At 35.6% G+C, this 17,256-nt stretch overlaps 1 protein-coding gene across 1 annotated transcript in view; it reads left to right on the plus strand.

Moving 5' to 3' along the window:
- Positions 1–17,256, plus strand: part of LOC111512836 (orexin/Hypocretin receptor type 1) — a 409,012-nt gene that overhangs the window by 274,019 nt on the left and 117,737 nt on the right. The window contains exon 4 of the mRNA XM_074178302.1: positions 14,641–14,859. Coding sequence (XP_074034403.1) covers positions 14,641–14,859 — 219 coding nt within the window. The remainder of the gene's footprint in view (positions 1–14,640; positions 14,860–17,256) is intronic.

Raw genomic sequence — 17,256 nt, forward strand, 5'->3', positions numbered from 1 at the left:
ACAGTCGCTCTTATGGGAAGTGATGCGACTACTTAGAGGTCTAGATGTTTGTCCTATATATGTTTTAGAGCAATCCATACAATAAATTTTGTATACTAATTTGGATTTTTGTTTATTTAAAATTGAAGCTTTTAGTTTACTCATTAATTTAGATATAGAAGTGACATTTGTTCTACCTACATATTTTGAGGTTATTATTTCGGAATACATTAATTAATTTTGGTGTCAATTCTTGAATATATAGGAGTGATTTATATATGAATAAAGGTATAACGTTGTTATGTTCAACTTCTTTTGAAAGAAACTTTTGAAAGTTTGTTCTTTCACAAAATAAAATTCTGTTTACTAAAGATTTACGATAAGAATTTTGGATCAGAATTTTACTGAAATTAGACAAACTTTGGTTTCGTAAATCGGGATGGGTAATTTTGATGATTCTGTTTTTTAATGATTTTATTAAATTGATTTTCATTTTATTTGGATGATAGGAATGGTAATTAATAAATCTATTACTTGATGTTGGTTTTCTGTACCATTCAGTGATGATAATATTTTGTTCTGATCTCAATAACTTCATATCGAGGAAAGGAATAGAGTTGTTTATTTTCTCTTCAATAGTGAATTGGATATTGAGATCATACGAATTGAATACGTTCAAAATTTCTTCTTTTCCATCTGCAGGTATGGTCAGAATCAAATCATCTACAATACGGAAAGATAATTTTTGAATACATTCATCAATAAGCTCATCTAAAACAAAACTCGATAAAATTGGTGAAATGGTGGAACCCATAGGTGTGCCAAATATTTGTTTATAAAATTTGTCTTCAAATATAAAATATAAAATCTAAAATATTCATGAATGTGATTTTGTCTAATTCACAATGTTCTTCAATGTTAGACCAATTTTTGTTCAAAGTTTGTTTCACTACTTTTAAGGGTAGGTTTGTGAAAAGTGAAACAACATCTAGGCTTATCAAAACATAATTTTGAGGAAGCTCACAATTATTTATGAATTCACTAAATGAAAAAGAATCTTTAATATAATAAGGATTGTCTGTTTTATAGGAAGTTGTTAAAATATTCGTTAGAAATTTACAAAGTTTTAGTTAGGTGCATCAATGGAAGATACAATTGGTCGCATGGATAAAGTAGGTTTATGAACTTTAGGTAATGAATAAAAACGTGGTGCTATGGAATTGTATATCATTAATGATTTAGCTGTAATATTATCTATTTTGTGAGAATTTTTTAAATTTGTAACAATTTTATTTGCTTTCTGTTGTAGTGTAAAAGTTGGGTCTGATTTTAAAATTTTATCGTATTTATCGTTTTTTAATAATATATGATTTTCATTGATGTATTGATCTCTACACATGGCGACTGTAACGTTCGGTTTGATATATATATATATATATATATATATATATATATATATATATATATAATTTTGTCAACCTCTGATTCTATGTATTGAGAACCACTCCAAAAGTTTTCGGAAGTCTTTAGCATCTTTAGCTTTCATCATAGGCTGCTCGATAACCATGTTTGTTGAAGTTTCACAACTTGATTTGTCTGACCGTCTGACAGTAAAAAAACCTTCACTAAATTTTTCGTTTACTTCCAGATGTATATACGTGGCATACTTATGCATATAATTACGATTACAACTTTTACAACTTTTTGACTCGTCGTATCTCAGAAACGGTGGCTGTAAGAAAAAAAGCATTGTTTCATTTATTGTAGAAAATTTTATGGTCTACAATTTTTATCTGAAGTTATTTTATGATAAAACCCACCGTTTTCCTGAAAATCGCGAAAAACCAATTTTTTTCGAGATTTTTAACTTTGACCTCGAATAAATTTTTTTCCAAGCATCGCAATCGTTCGGAATTTTAAAATTTCATTTTCAACTTTGTTTTGAACAATTACACGCATTTGCAGCTTGTTGTAAATTTATGTACCTTCACTCTACTTTTTTAGTCTAATTTGACCGGACTATAAGGAATTGGCTCGGAATTTTGTGATAAAAAGAAAAATTGAGAACTGACTTTTTGGTATTCATGCGTTAGGTGTTTTTGTGAATCGACCTCTCACCATTACTCCGGTTGACATTTATCTAACATATGTGTTACTTGTATGACTCCAACGAGTTTCCTTTTTTTTCTTCAAGGACGAAACATAAGCACTACATGAAAATCCTTAAGGCGCTCTCAGAACGGTGCATGTGGCGAAAGTGGCGCTTCACATTAGATTTGAATCGACGGAGATTAAATCCATTTGGAAAAACGTTCTCAGGTACTTTATTCAACATAAACGCAGCTCTCCAGATGAAAGAGTTCTTAAACAGTGAAGTTTAAGGTGTACTGAGTTGAACCTCAAAACGATGAGCAGCCACAGTTCGTCGTGTATTTCTGATATGTACCGCTCTTCGTGGAATCAAATGTGTCAAGTGACTTGAACACCTACTGTGAAAGTATGTATAGGAGAGAGACAAATCTCCATCCTTATCCGATGTTCCAGGCTATCAAGGTTGCACGTGATGTTCGCTCTCCAATCAGGCGGATGGCTCTTTTCTGAATGGAATCCAGTAACTTCAGGGTATGTTGGAGGCGGAGCTCCATACATAAGAAAAATACTATAAAGAAGGTCTGATCTGAGCTTCATGAAGCATCAAAATTTGCTAAGCTGTGTATAGTTTTCTGGTTCGGAACAGTGTTCCGAACCTGACATTATTATATCCGGTTCGAAAACATTTATCTTCTTGGAGAAAACCGATGCGATGAGTTAAACTATTATTCTTTTTTATTCACTGCTGAAATATAGTTTTCATTTCAAAAATTCTATATTATTCAGAATATTTCTCAATTCTCCTCAATAAGTGAATTATTCATTATTTCGTCAAGTAATACGAGATATTCATTATACCGTACACCGCAAAAAATCTCTTTCATTTTTTATCACATTGAAGTATTGTTGCTTTCATACACTGCTAACACAAAATAAGGAGACATTCACGTATTTGAGATTTTGTATTTTTCCCTTGTTTTAGTTAACAAAACAATTTTTTCGACAATATATTCTCTGAACTGCTCAGATCTATTCATTTTTCACCATGAGTAGTGCTGTAACTACGAAGTTGAAACAAATTCGTGCATTTCGAGATACCGCAATTGATAGAATATGTGTTCTTTATGAGTTAGTGAAATTAGCAGAAACCGATGAACTTCAGCATTCATATTTAAGAGTTCGATACTTGGAAGGCAATTATATTTTCGAGGAATTCAATCGACATCATAATGAATTGATAAAAATTATCTCTACTCAAGAGGATAATAATCTAGAAACTGAAAAGTTGCTTAGACAAGAAGTTGACAAAAAGTTTTATTTAATCAAATCGATTCATTATGAGTTGCTCCACAACCAATAGCAAGTTCAAGTAACGACAACACGCGACTTCCAAAGTTGAATATACCTACATTCAACGGTGACCTAAAAAACTGGTCATCATTCATCGGTTTATTCAATTCTTCAATGAATGGTAGGATAAATAGGAGCAATATCGAGAAGTTTCAATACTTAATATCCTCTTTATCTGGAGAACCATTAACGCTATTAAAAAATCTCGCAATCACAGATAATAATTACTCTATCGCTTATGCAAACCTTCAGAAAAGCCAAAATGATAGACTTCTAGCTACCCACTATTGGGACGAAGTAAATAGCGCTCTCAAACTCACTTCAGAATCTTCAAAACACCTCAGACACTTATTAGATATATTTTCCGATAACATACAGGCACTGGAAAATCTATCGTTCAAAGTTAAAGAGTGGGATTTCGTTCTTATGAACCTTCTTATCAAAAAGTTGGATCCCGAAACTTTGAAACGTTTCGAACTTCATTTTGGTTCTTCAGGTATACCTAAATATGATGAGTTATTTAGTTATCTAGAAAAACAATGTACCGCTTTCGATTCTGTTTCTCTTTCTAAGGCTAATAAAAGTGGCTGCATTATATCATCAAACTAACATAAGTCGTCTGTCTCCAGGAGAGCTGCCCTTCTAGCAAAATCTGATGCTAATCAAAATAAATGTTCTTTCTGTCAATTAGATCATAGTATTTATAAGTGACCAGCTTTCTTAGCAAAATCTCCTCAAGGAAAATTTTAAATAGTTAAAGAGCGTAAATGGTGTACAAACTGTCTGGGATCTCATATATCAAAAAATTGTAGTTCATCATCCTGCTGCAGGGTATGCCAGAATAGACATCATACTTTTCTGCATTTCCGTTGCGATTCGAGTTCCACCTCCTCGATAACCGCCAACAATCCCTCCAATTCCGCAGTAACTTCCCATGCTCAGAGTTCCTCTGATATGCTAGAGACACCTCTTACTCATTTATCTACTATCACATCCGCCCATTCTAGTGCAAATGACGCATCTGTCACAGTTTTATTATCCACAGCCTGAATACACGTGAGAGATATTCGGGGACGTTTTCAACCAATTCGAGTTCTTCTGGATAGTGCGAGTCAAGCCAATTTCATCACTGAAAAATGTGCCCATAAGCTTGGGCTACCTCGAACTAAATCTGTCCTTTGCATCAGTGGTATAGGACATACTTCCTCCAATGCATCTTTAATGATTTCTTGTCATTTGAAACCTCAAAATAAGCCTGAACCTCTTTTCACAGTAGATGTCGCTGTTCTCCCAAATATTTGTGCAAACATGCCGAGTGTCACTGTCAATAGTGATGAGTGGTCCCATCTATCCAACCTCAAACTCGCAGATCCTCAGTTCAATATATCAGCTCCAATCGATATGCTTCTTGGTGCAGATATAAATTATTTACCTCCTACAAGGAGGTAAACAATTTGATCCAAACCCCAATACCCCTGTTGCTCTTGATACTTCCTTTGGATGAATCATTATGAGAAAAGTATCTTCCCCTACTTCAAAATCTGTCACCTTACATCTGTTGTTATGTGATACCTCGCTTGATCACACTATGAAACGCTTTTGGGAGTTAGAAGAGGTCCCGCAGTGTAATCCATCACATATTGGATACGAGACGCGTGTTGTCGCGCCGACGTGATCCTCTATCTTGTGTACACGCCGTTCAATCTTCCGAACTGCACAGCCGGGATTTCGTCCTTCCGATTCGAAAAGCGATTGGACGACGTTATACACGGCGGTGTTGATTTGTCAGATGTCAGCCTTTTCTGTTAAAACACTATCAACCTCAGCATCCAAACAAACCAGTTTTTGTGGCTTCAGGGGCCTTATTCTGTGGAGCGCCGAGAGTACTAGTAACAAGACATACCGCCTTACCGCGTATCACAAAATACAGTTCATCGTTTGCAAGTACCGTAGAAATATCTTGTTGCTAGACATACCGTCTTACCAGATACTGTGAACAATAGCAATTTCGTCTTACTTTTTCACCACACATTTTTTTGTTTTTTATACATTAAGGCTTCTACTATAAACACATAGTAAATGAAATATCGATAAGATATAAATTCATCTGGTCAAAAATTATTGGTGAAATCCAATTACTTTTTTTTAATTGTGAAATTTGGATTAAATCAATAATTTGCATGATGCGAGTCTCCTCTCCAGCCGTGCTAACGGGTGGTAAAACTGTCACTCCTACCACTTCGTTAGCAGGCTAGAAAGGAGCTATATAGCCCTGCCGCCGAAGATAGAATACGTAATCCCTAAGATTTTATTATAATCATTATTATTATTATTATCATTATCAACATAAAGTCGGTCATTTCGAATGATTGTAAATAGAATTCCACCAGAGCATCATTCCTAAAATTAGGCTGAAGCGAACAACAAACATCACATTAATAATCGCCTCATCTGCCTGTGAACGATTTAACCAACCGCATATCCGAAATTTTACCAATTCCTGGTATGAGGAAGAAAACTTCACAAATTGAATGAGCATACTTAGAAACTGGCTGTTAATCGAATTATCTGAAAAAACAATTCGTTCAGGCCTGTCTCAAATTACCTAAACTGTAGGTTGATGGACTGACACCTATCAGAAAACAATGATTCCCCTTGCTTATCCACGAAGGGCGTTTGATTATATTCGACAGGTGTCAGTGCAGGATTCTTCACTGAAGTTATTCTTGCATTTGCTGTTGGCGATATAACTGCCGCAATCGATTTTCAATCATGTTCCAGTCTTCATACCATTCTCCAACTCCCTCTTTATGAGTATTTGAGGCTTCAGTGCTTCACCTCACGACGTCATCAATATTGCCCGTCGAAGCATTATTATTCTACCCGAGGTAAGCTGGTCTTTCAATTTGTTTTACTCTTCCGTGATCTTTTTCATACAATCCATGACTTCGTCATTAGTCTCGTCAAACTCATCCTTGACTTCTCTCAATCGGACTGTCTGCGGCCATACAAAGTCTGCATCAAACTTATTACAGAAATCAAACCATGAGTGGAAAAAACAGAAATGAACTGTTATCTCACCCAGCTATTAATCATGGTCGTTTCCTGACATTTAATAAGTATAAATAAAATGAAAATTCCAAGTCAGGGTAATAAAATATATGCTATCGAAACAATCTATGAAAATATTCTTTTGGCCAAGGACAAATATTAACTAAACAATAAAAGAAACTGATGGTGAATTATGTTGAGTATCAATGAACGTGGACTGTATTTCCTATGGCATGAATTTGAATGTTGTCCTTTCGCGTGATTTTGGTAAATAAAGAGAGCAAATATTTTGAATTGAACCGAACTGTGTACATCTGGAGACTTTCAGCGACTCGTTTCGAATAATGTAGGTTTTCCGGTTTCACATTCCGGTGGACGATATTGTTACAGTGAAGACATTTCACAGCATTAACCATTTCATGCAATCAAGTAGACAGCTTCTAGAGCAACTGCAACTCATAGGTAAATAGTCATAAATTGTAGCTATGAATGTAAATGTTTATTCTTGAATGAAAAATGTACACAGTTCATGAAAGTAAACTATCGAATACGTCGCTGAACTACCGTTCAACAAAATTCGACAAGAAAGTTACTCATGAAAAGGCAGAGGGCTCGAAGTGTTTGTTGTCCATTACGTGATTAGAATTTGTAATTTTACTGTATATACAAAGTTTTTCAAGTAAAACTTTACGCGCGCTTGACATTGGGACTAAGCTAGTGAATGCGTGACGGTAGCGTTAGGAAAAATGTGATCGGGCGAGGTAATGGGATGTTGAGAGGGAGGTGTAACTTAGTGGAGATAGGAAGAGAGACATGTTTCGTATGTCACTTTAGGGGCACGGAGGTGAAATATCTTGGCATTGCCCTCGATAAAAGACGATAGAAAACTTGGTGTTTAGGTCTCAAACAAATCTATTGGATTTATGTGATGATTCTCAGACCAATGATCACTTATGATGCAATTGCTTGGTGACCGAAGGCTTTACAGAAAATGACCCAAGCGAAGCTCTCTGGCTCACAGAGACAGGCTTGTCTGGCTATCACTGATGCCATCAGTACCACACCTCCTCTTCGCATTTTTCTGAAGAGAGAGGCTACATGAACTGCATACAGACTTGTGCACATTGCCAACTGCACAAATCAATTGAATGCAGAATGCAACAGACTGTTGGTTGACACTGGAAGTCACAGCATTCTGGAAATGAGCTCTGACTTTATGCCTACAACTGTCAACTACAAATTGCCTTATAAAGTACTCTTTCCGAGTAGAGAGGACTGAACCCTCAGGAAGAAGGAAATATTAAGAGCGGATAGTTGTTGGTTCACAGATGGATCAAAAACACCTTCCGGTTCTGGTGCAGGTGTTTTCAGTCGCAGACCCAGGACAGAGCTATCTACCTGCCTAGGAACTCATGCCACTGTATTTCAAGCGAAAATTTATGCCATTGACTTAAGACTTAACAGATTGTCTCTGGTCTGGATTCCTAGCCATACTGGCCTGGAAGGTAACGAAGCTGCTGACTCTATTGCAGAGAAGGATGCTGCAAGCGGCTTCATCGGACCAGAACCTGTCATTGACATCGCTTTGGGATTTGCCAATCAAACATTGAACACCTGGATGGCAAGATGATTTATGGACTTCAGGCAGAATCTTCCAGGATTGGCTCACTCCAAGGCCTTTATCCGCCCTTTAAAGCTTAATGCCAAACCTTTGTTGGACTACAGTAAGGATGAACTACGATGTCTAACAGGCCTTCTTACAGGTCACTTGCACTTGAATCATCATATTCAGAGACTTAGACTGTCGGAAGACAGTGTGTGTCGTCTTTGTTTAGAAAATGATGAAACAGCAGAGCATATACTTTGTGCCTGCCCCGCTGAGGACCGAATCAGGTTCTTAGAGATCGACAGATACGTTCTCTTACCATCTGGCCTGAACTACCACTCACCATACAAACTAATCGGCTTCTTTGAGAAGCTGGGATCATTTGGCCAAGTGTGAATAGGTGTGAGCCACAATAAACCCTTGCGGGTTGCGGTGGAGGCTCGAATAGACCCACTCACTTTAGACTTAACCTATTCTACTGTAGGGGCAAGAGAGAGAGAGAGAGTGATGGAGAGAAATGTGAGCGCATATTTACAGTCGAGTAGGTTCTGAAGAAATAGGAAAAAACCATCATACGATGTCACTAATTTCATTAAGAGATTTCAATTATAATTTCGCTTCGGAAGATGGACAACTTTTGACTCACTGGATCGAGTACTGGATCGCAATGAAAAAGCGAAAAATTGATACTAATTTGAGACAAATGAGCAAGATTTTTTTTATATTGATAAAAAATCTAATTCATTTCCGTGGTACTGAGTGGCTTTACTTTTTCTTCTCGGGAACGGAGTTAGATGTGAAGAGAAGACGAAGATCAAAACTTGTATTTTCAGTTGCTTGATCTAAAACAATGGAAAACTAGATAAAAAGGCAACTATTATTGGTTGCGGTATGCTCACTGAGGAAATTGAAATCGAAATTGAAATTGAAATTGAAATTGAAATTGAAATTGAAATTAATTGAAATTGAAATTGAAATTGAAATTGAAATTGAAATTGAAATTGAAATTGAAATTGAAATTGAAATTGAAATTGAAATTGAAATTGAAATTGAAATTGAAATTGAAATTGAAATTGAAATTGAAATTGAAATTGAAATTGAAATTGAAATTGAAATTGAAATTGAAATTGAAATTGAAATTGAAATTGAAATTGAAATTGAAATTGAAATTGAAATTGAAATTGAAATTGAAATTGAAATTGAAATTGAAATTGAAATTGAAATTGAAATTGAAATTGAAATTGAAATTGAAATTGAAATTGAAATTGAAATTGAAATTGAAATTGAAATTGAAATTGAAATTGAAATTGAAATTGAAATTGAAATTGAAATTGAAATTGAAATTGAAATTGAAATTGAAATTGAAATTGAAATTGAAATTGAAATTGAAATTGAAATTGAAATTGAAATTGAAAATGAAATTGAAATTGAAATTGAAATTGAAATTGAAATTGAAATCCTTCATTCAAATAGGATACATCCTAATATACAACAATGATAACATTAATATACATATAAATATAATGATACAAAAAAGATCTACTTATATTTGTTAATAAGTAGTCTTACCTATGACAATTGAAAATACAAAAAAAAAATAAAAGATAAAATATATCACATAATACCTTAATGGTCTCTTGAATAGTCTAATAAATATTTTTTGAACAGGATAAGACTGTTAGAAGACTTTACATTTTAAGGTAGACTGTTATACTTAATGAATTTTCTGAACATGAACATTTTAGTGTTGAATGTTTTTGTTTGATTATTTACATATAAATTATTTTTTATTCTAGTATTATACAGGTGGATTTGATTATTAAAAATTACAAATTTGTCAAAGTATGAGGCTAGAAGGTTATGTAACATTTTGTAAATATGAATCATCGTTAAATATGTAAGCCTACTTTCTATAGATATCCATTCTAGAGTATTTAACATTAAAGATATATGGCTACTCCTGTCACATCTCAAAATAATCCTCATTGCGCGATTCTGTAGTTTTTGTAGTGTTCTCATTTCATTCAAATCGCTTGTGTATAGAAGAGTGGAACAATATTCCAAATATGGTTGTATAATTGTCTTATATACAGTTATCCGTGATTTTATAGTTAAGTGTTGGGATACTCTTGTGAAAAAATATAATTTCTTCAATTTTTTTTTCTGAATGTAGGTGAAATGGTTATTCATTGAAAGATGATTGTCTAACATCAATCCTAGATATTTGAATTCGGTAATGAGTTCAATTTCACCATTTTCTATTTTTATTTCAATTTGATTCAAATCTAATTCTCTGTATTTAAACGGTGTAGTAAGTATCATAGCCTTTGTTTTGTTTACATTTAGCTCCAATTTATTAGTTTTAAAATATATAGCAATATTATGCAATGCCTCATTCATTTTTTAATAGCTTTATCTATATCTTTATCACTAACCGATACTAGGCCATCATCAGCGAGATAATGTTCATATTCACATTCATTACATTTGCTGATATCATTAATGTGAATTAAAAATAGTAGTGGCCCAAAAATACTTCCCTGCGGAACCCCGTGGTCTATGCTTTTTGCTGTTGATACAAATTCATTGATTTTGGTTACCTGCTTCCTTCCTGTGAGGTAATCACTGATCCAATCAAGTACTTTTCCTTCAATGCCATATTTTTTTTTTATTTTTCACTTAATATTTCACGATTAACCGTTTCAAACGCACCTTTAGGATCTAAAAATACTGCTACAGTGAACTTGCTTTCACTCATTTTATCTTTCCATTCAGTAACTGTAAGCTGAAGTGCCGATTCGCATGAATGTCTGGCTCTAAAACCAGATTGGTTTGTGAATACTATGCTTTTTTATTGAAATATTCCAACAGTTGTTGATATACTACTGATTCTTACAGTTTTTCAGCGCAAGGTAAAGTGTTAATTGGCCGATATTTATCACATTTTTTGTGTTTGAAACTTTTTCGATAGCCGTAACTGTACTTGTTTTTAGATCATCTGGAAAACTACAATTTTGTAACGAGGTGTTGACAAAATGACACCACACATGTCCAATTACTTCAAAACTACTCTTTATGATTTTGCTCGATAATGGATCTACTTGTGATCCTTCGTTTGCTAAATTGGATACAATTACTCTCTTCATCAACGTAGTCGATGTGACAGGTAAATCCAATATCTTCAATATCAGAAATAATGTCTGTAATACTATTTACAAAAAATGAATTGAAACAATTACCCAATTCTTGTTTTTCCCTAATGATAACTTTTTGATTATTTTTTTCAAATTGAATACCATTAGCAAAATAGTTTGTGAACTGTTTTGGATTGATTGATTTTTTAGAGTTTTCCACTTACAGTATTACGTTTATTTTTATAATTATGCCAATTAACATCATTAGCATTTCTTTTAAATAACTTGTAAGCGAAATCTTTTTCTTTACTCAACCTTCTGATTTGACCATCATACCAAGGCAGATCTTCTTCATAGAAAGTAATTGTTTTTAAAAGTGCAATTTCATTTAAGATGTTTTCACAATTTTCTTTATTGTTATCATAAATCTGATTCACATTTGTATTGTTAAGTGAAAAGTTACAATCTAATAAATTAAGATTATTGTTGAACAAATTTTTTTCTGTCAAGTTCTTAACAGTTTTTGATTGTTTGGAACCACTGGACCTGATAATTTCAATGTACACTAAGTGACAAAGAAAGGTAAACACGCATTTATATACAAAATATTCCAATAATGTTTTTCATGTGTATTTATGTTGAGGCCAGTAAAAAGCCAGTAAAATTTCAGCCGTATCGGAAGCTATTCTGATAAGTTTTTCAACTGTTTTTTTGTGTAAGCATTCACCTTTTCTCCGTATTTTATTCTTAATCGTGCTTAAACTGTAAAAGAAGTTGTTGTGAAGTGTTTCGTATTATGAGAGAGAATGAATTGTTGGCTTTCGTAAGGCAGGTTTTTCAGTTACAGAAATTTCAAGAAGTACCAATCGATCTTTGCGTAGTATTCTGAGATGTTATCAGGCATGGACCCAAGAAGGCCAAGAACACAGAGATAGGGTCACCGTTCCTCGCAGGGGAACAACAGCGCGTGAGGATCGCCGATCGCGCGTAGGGATCGGTTCATTTCTACTAGGGCAATAAGAACATGGAACAGTTGTTGGAATGCATATAGTATATCGGCAGATAAGAAGTTTTGCACTTTATTCTTATCATCCCCTTTGGGTGTTGCCATTGACTCTCGAGCATCGACGCAACCAATTGCACTGGTGCAGACACAGAATGAATTGGGTTCAACAGTTCAACCGCGCAGTCTTTAGCGATGAATTTCGCTTTTGTTTGGTTATGCACGATGGACGAGCAAGAGTAAGAAGGCATCTTGGTGACCGACGAGATCCCCAGTTTGATGAGAAGAGGCATGTTTACCATACTGCTGGTTCAGTAGTATAGGGTGCCATTACCTATGGCAGCAGGACACCTTCACTATTTCTTAGAGGCAACATGACAGCAACATGACGGATCTTGGAAATCTATGTGATTCTATGAATACCATTTTTTTAATTGGAACGTCCTGTATCTCTGAAATGGAGCCAATCCGCATATATGTTCACAGAAACTATTTTTTTCTCAAAATGTCCTGAGAATTTATTCTCTGATATGTAGAACAGTAGTACAGTCCACAACTAGTTCAATCTTGGAAAAAAGTCATTTTTTGTGGGGAAAAAACAGGTTTTCATCGACCTCATTTGGGTATTTTCACCTTCCATAATGTTAAAAACATGAAAATTGTAAGGAAAAACTTCATACACGTGTAGAAAGGGCAAACTTTTCAGTTTTCCCCGATAAGTAACTGCGTGAACTTAAAGTATTTTTCACAAAGTGAAATACTCTTTTCATCAGTGACTTTTTTGTCTTTAAAAAAATAGCTAAGAAATTATTCAATACTTATCTTAAAGTTTTGGAGTCCGTCTTCAGAAATGGTCAAAAGTCTATACGCAGCACTTCCTTTCCTGGCTATTTTTATTTCTCAACTTCTTCGACAGATGTCAAAAGAGTTTCAAATTGTGAATCGTATTAATTTTGTTGATTGACTCATGAAACTTCCGATGTTCTCCATTGAAATTTCATTAGGTCGGACTTCCATTGTCTGATATATAAAATTATTTGAAATCCCTGAATGAACTAATAAAAAAAAGACTTAAAAATGAATAGCTAAAAATAATAATTATATTAAGCAAAAAAAACCTGAAATTCAATAGTAGTGAACTAAAATTCAAATACTAATATAACAATTGAACAACGAAAAAAAAACTTGAGAGATTACAAGCGAAGTTACTTCAAGACGTTTCTATTGTTGGTATACACAATCCTTCGGGTGATGACTAGACTGATTTCTCCAAGAGATGACTATTTATGGGTCATTCGAGTACGTCCACTTAGACGTTGCCGCTTCACCGGTTTAGTGGGAGATGACCGTTTGGCGAAAGTTGGCCATTTTTCATTGAATATGGGTTTCCATATGTTGCGTATCTCTACGCTAGCTTGGCTGAATACATTGTTGGACAACATGTATGCAGCTTCTTTGAATTTCCTTCTAAACCAGTGTTCCTTCCTGTGTATGATATCAGCCTCGGAGCACTCGATGTTATGTTGATGGGTCCAAGTATGCTCTGCTATTCCTAATTTGCTGGTTTTCCCTCGATGTGTGTGTTTCTTGTGCTCGACAATGCGAACATTCAATGGCCTCTTAGTTTCACCAATATAGGATTTTTCGCATTTACAAGGTATCCGATACATGTAATTCTTGGAATTGCAGTCCGCGTTTGGTGGCCTGGTTTTCGTGAGGCTGCTACGAATAGTGTTTCCGGATCTGAAGCAGGTTCTGATGTTGTATTTGGATCCAATTCTTCTCATCCTTTCCGATAATCCTCTGATGTAGGAAAGTGCAAGCACTGGTTGTGACGGCTTCTCTCCTTGCGAGACTCCTGCTGTCTTTTAGCCAGAGTAGGTTACACCATTGCTTTGCAGTAGCCATTTCGTTGAAGGTAATTTTTGATGATGTATAGTTCCTAGAACTAGATAATCGAAACGTCGTGTAGTAACTTGGCTTGGAATCTTTTTTTTTTATTTGTTCTATTCGTACTTGTACTGTATTTCACTATCATTTTATTTCAAGTTTTTTTGCTCAATGTAATTGTTACTTACAGTTATTCATTTTTAGTTCTTCTTTTTTCATTAGTTCTTTCAGGGATTTCAAATCATTTTATATAATATCAGTCAATGGAAGTTCCAACTGATGGAATTCATCATGAAACATTTTCAGTCACCTTCAAGCAATTCTCCATTACAATTTTCATATTTTTCAGATTGTGGAAGGTGACAATACCCAAAGAAGCAGTTTAATCTATTTGTTTTTCAATACAATTTTATGCCAATATTCATCATTTCCATTACATGAACCCAGTTCATTCTTGACATTTTCACTGACTGAATATTCTGAAAACATCTTAAATTCTTATGAGATTCTTATTTTTTATATTCTTTCAATTCCAGAAATTCCTGAACCGATATACCTAACAGCAATGCCGTACAAGGAGTCCTTCGTTTACTTCACTCAATGCGGTCCCACATGGTCCACAGAAACAGACACCGTCTTCATGATTGTGAAAATGGTCTTTTTCTACCTGATTCCGCTGCTTTTTATGTCCGTTGCTTATATTCAAATAATTCGTGTACTATGGAAATCTGGCAACGCACCACACCACGCAATGGGTAAGCAGAGTTTCTTTATTTTCTCCTGAATTGAGCTTGTCGCTCACTTGTCCGGCACAGCACAGCACGGCGCTGTCCGTCACCTGATGGCGACGGGCACTTTTGGACACGTTGATGCTGGCAAGCGCTGGGCGGCGACGCGCTCACTTGACCAGTCCGTCACAGCACGTTCCATTTGCCAGCCAGGATCGGAGAGCTGGAATCCTTTCCGGCGGCGAGCCCTCTTGACTGTGTCGTGCCGGGCTAGTGGGTAGTTGTCCATTCATTTACATTGTTCCAATCCTATCCGTATTTTGACGGGACGGGCCGTACTGTGCTGTGCTGAACAAGTGGGCGATAAGCTTTAGTTTCTGTTGAATTGTTGTTGTTATTCACTAAAATCACATACCTATAGTGAGGGGGCATACTACAAGTACCCTGTAAGCTAATGGACTAACCTATCAGAAATCAACTACTCCCCTGGCTTATACCACGTAGGGCTTTGGATTGTATCCGACATGCGCAGTGAAGGATTATTCAATGAACTCATTCCCGCATATGCTGTTGGCGATCGAGCACAGTTCTCCAGATGAAAGAATTATTGAACAGTGAAGTTCGACGTGTGCTGAGTTGAACCTCAAAACAATGAACATCCATAGTCCGTCGCGTATTTCTGATATGTACCGCTCTTGGTGGAATCAAATGTACGAAGTCACTTGAACACCTCCCGTGAAAGTATTTATAGAAGAGAGACAAATCTCCAACCTTTCTTCGATGTTCTAGGCTATCAAGTTTGCACGTGATGTTCGCGTTTCCAATCAGGCAGATGACTCTTTTCTGGATGGAATCCAGAGCTCCATACATGAGAACAATATTCCAATGAAGATCTGATCTGAGCTTTATGAGGCATCAAAAGTAGCTGAGGTGTATATAGTTTTCTGTTTCGGAACAGCGTTTCAAGATGTTGAGAACCAGCGCTTTCAATTCTAGCGTGCCTAGATATATTGGTGTCCATTTTAACCACCAACAAACTCATCGAAGCAGAAAGCGGGATTGTCTGACCCGACATTATTATATCTGGTTAGGAAACATGTATCTTCTTAGAAGAAAAAACCGATGCCTGAGTTTTTGTGACATTGAATAGAACCTGGTTACTTTCACCCCAATTGAAAGTCACTTCTACATCCTCATTGAAATATACAACCTCCTGCTGCTGGTGAAGATGTGTCCTGGAATCCAAATGGAATAACGTGACAAGTGTGCTGTCATCAGTACAAAATAAGTCGTTGGTATGCAATTAAATGGGGGTTGGAGACAATATGGATCCCTGGGAAACACTAAAGTTCATGGTGACAGTATTCGGGTGATATCAATCGAGGCCACTTGCAGGGAACGTTCTTTAAGGAAGCTGGAGAGCCATACATGATCCGACAAGCCATAGCATTGAAGTTTGGATAGCGAACCCTCATGCCACACACGGTCGAAGGCTTTAAAAATATCAAACGAAACAGCTCTTGATTCTTTATGTTTCTCTATTGCTTTTCTGATTGATTCAGCCGTTACTTGATGAAGATCCATAGTAATTTCATAAACTACACCTCACGATTTGATCTCTACAAACTTTATTTGAAAAATATATATCACAACATGTTTTGCTAATACAGTAGCTTCATCAAGTGATTCAAATCACTTGATAAAGCTTGTTACTTGTTAGCAAAACATGTTGTGATGTATATTTTTCAATAAAGTTTGTGGAGGTCGAATCGTAAGGTGTAGTTTAGTAAATTACTTGATGGCGTTATTGCAAATATGGGTGACATAGAAGATCGCCTGTTTATCTTGTTTCCGAAAGCCATATTGATGATCGCTCAAGATGTTGAAGCCTTCCAAATATTTGAGGATATGGTGGTTAACGCTTTTTCCATGATATCACTGATAGCGAAGCGATTGGTCTATAGCTATTTGGAAGATTTTCCTACCCCTTTTCGGGGATGGGCTGAACACGTGCCATCGCCCAACAAGAAGGAAAAACTCTTTTTTTATATAAGACAGGTTAAAAAGTTCATTTGCGCCCGCTTTAAGTATGATGAGGGGAACTTCATCAGGGCCAGACGCCTTCTTGATATTGAGCTGTTTCAAAATTCGCCTGGCTAGACGCTGTTGAAAAGTAATTTCCAGCATTGTGGATTTCTCATAATTTGTTATCACCCTGTCTGTCCGCGAACGAGGTAACCAACCGAATATCTGGATCGCCCAATTTCTTGTATGAGGAGAAACATTCCACAAAGAGTAAGGAGGCATACTTGAAGACTGGCTGTAAATCAAATTATCTACAAGAGCAATTCATTCAGGTCAGTCTCAACTCACCTACACTATAGGTAAAGAATCCTGGTGAGTTGAGACTGACCTGAACAAATT

Source organism: Leptinotarsa decemlineata, unplaced genomic scaffold (genome assembly GCF_025532065.1).
Source record: "Leptinotarsa decemlineata unplaced genomic scaffold, Ldec_3_MD MMD2_tig00003736_RagTag_RagTag, whole genome shotgun sequence".
Taxonomy (NCBI): Eukaryota; Metazoa; Arthropoda; class Insecta; order Coleoptera; family Chrysomelidae; genus Leptinotarsa; species Leptinotarsa decemlineata.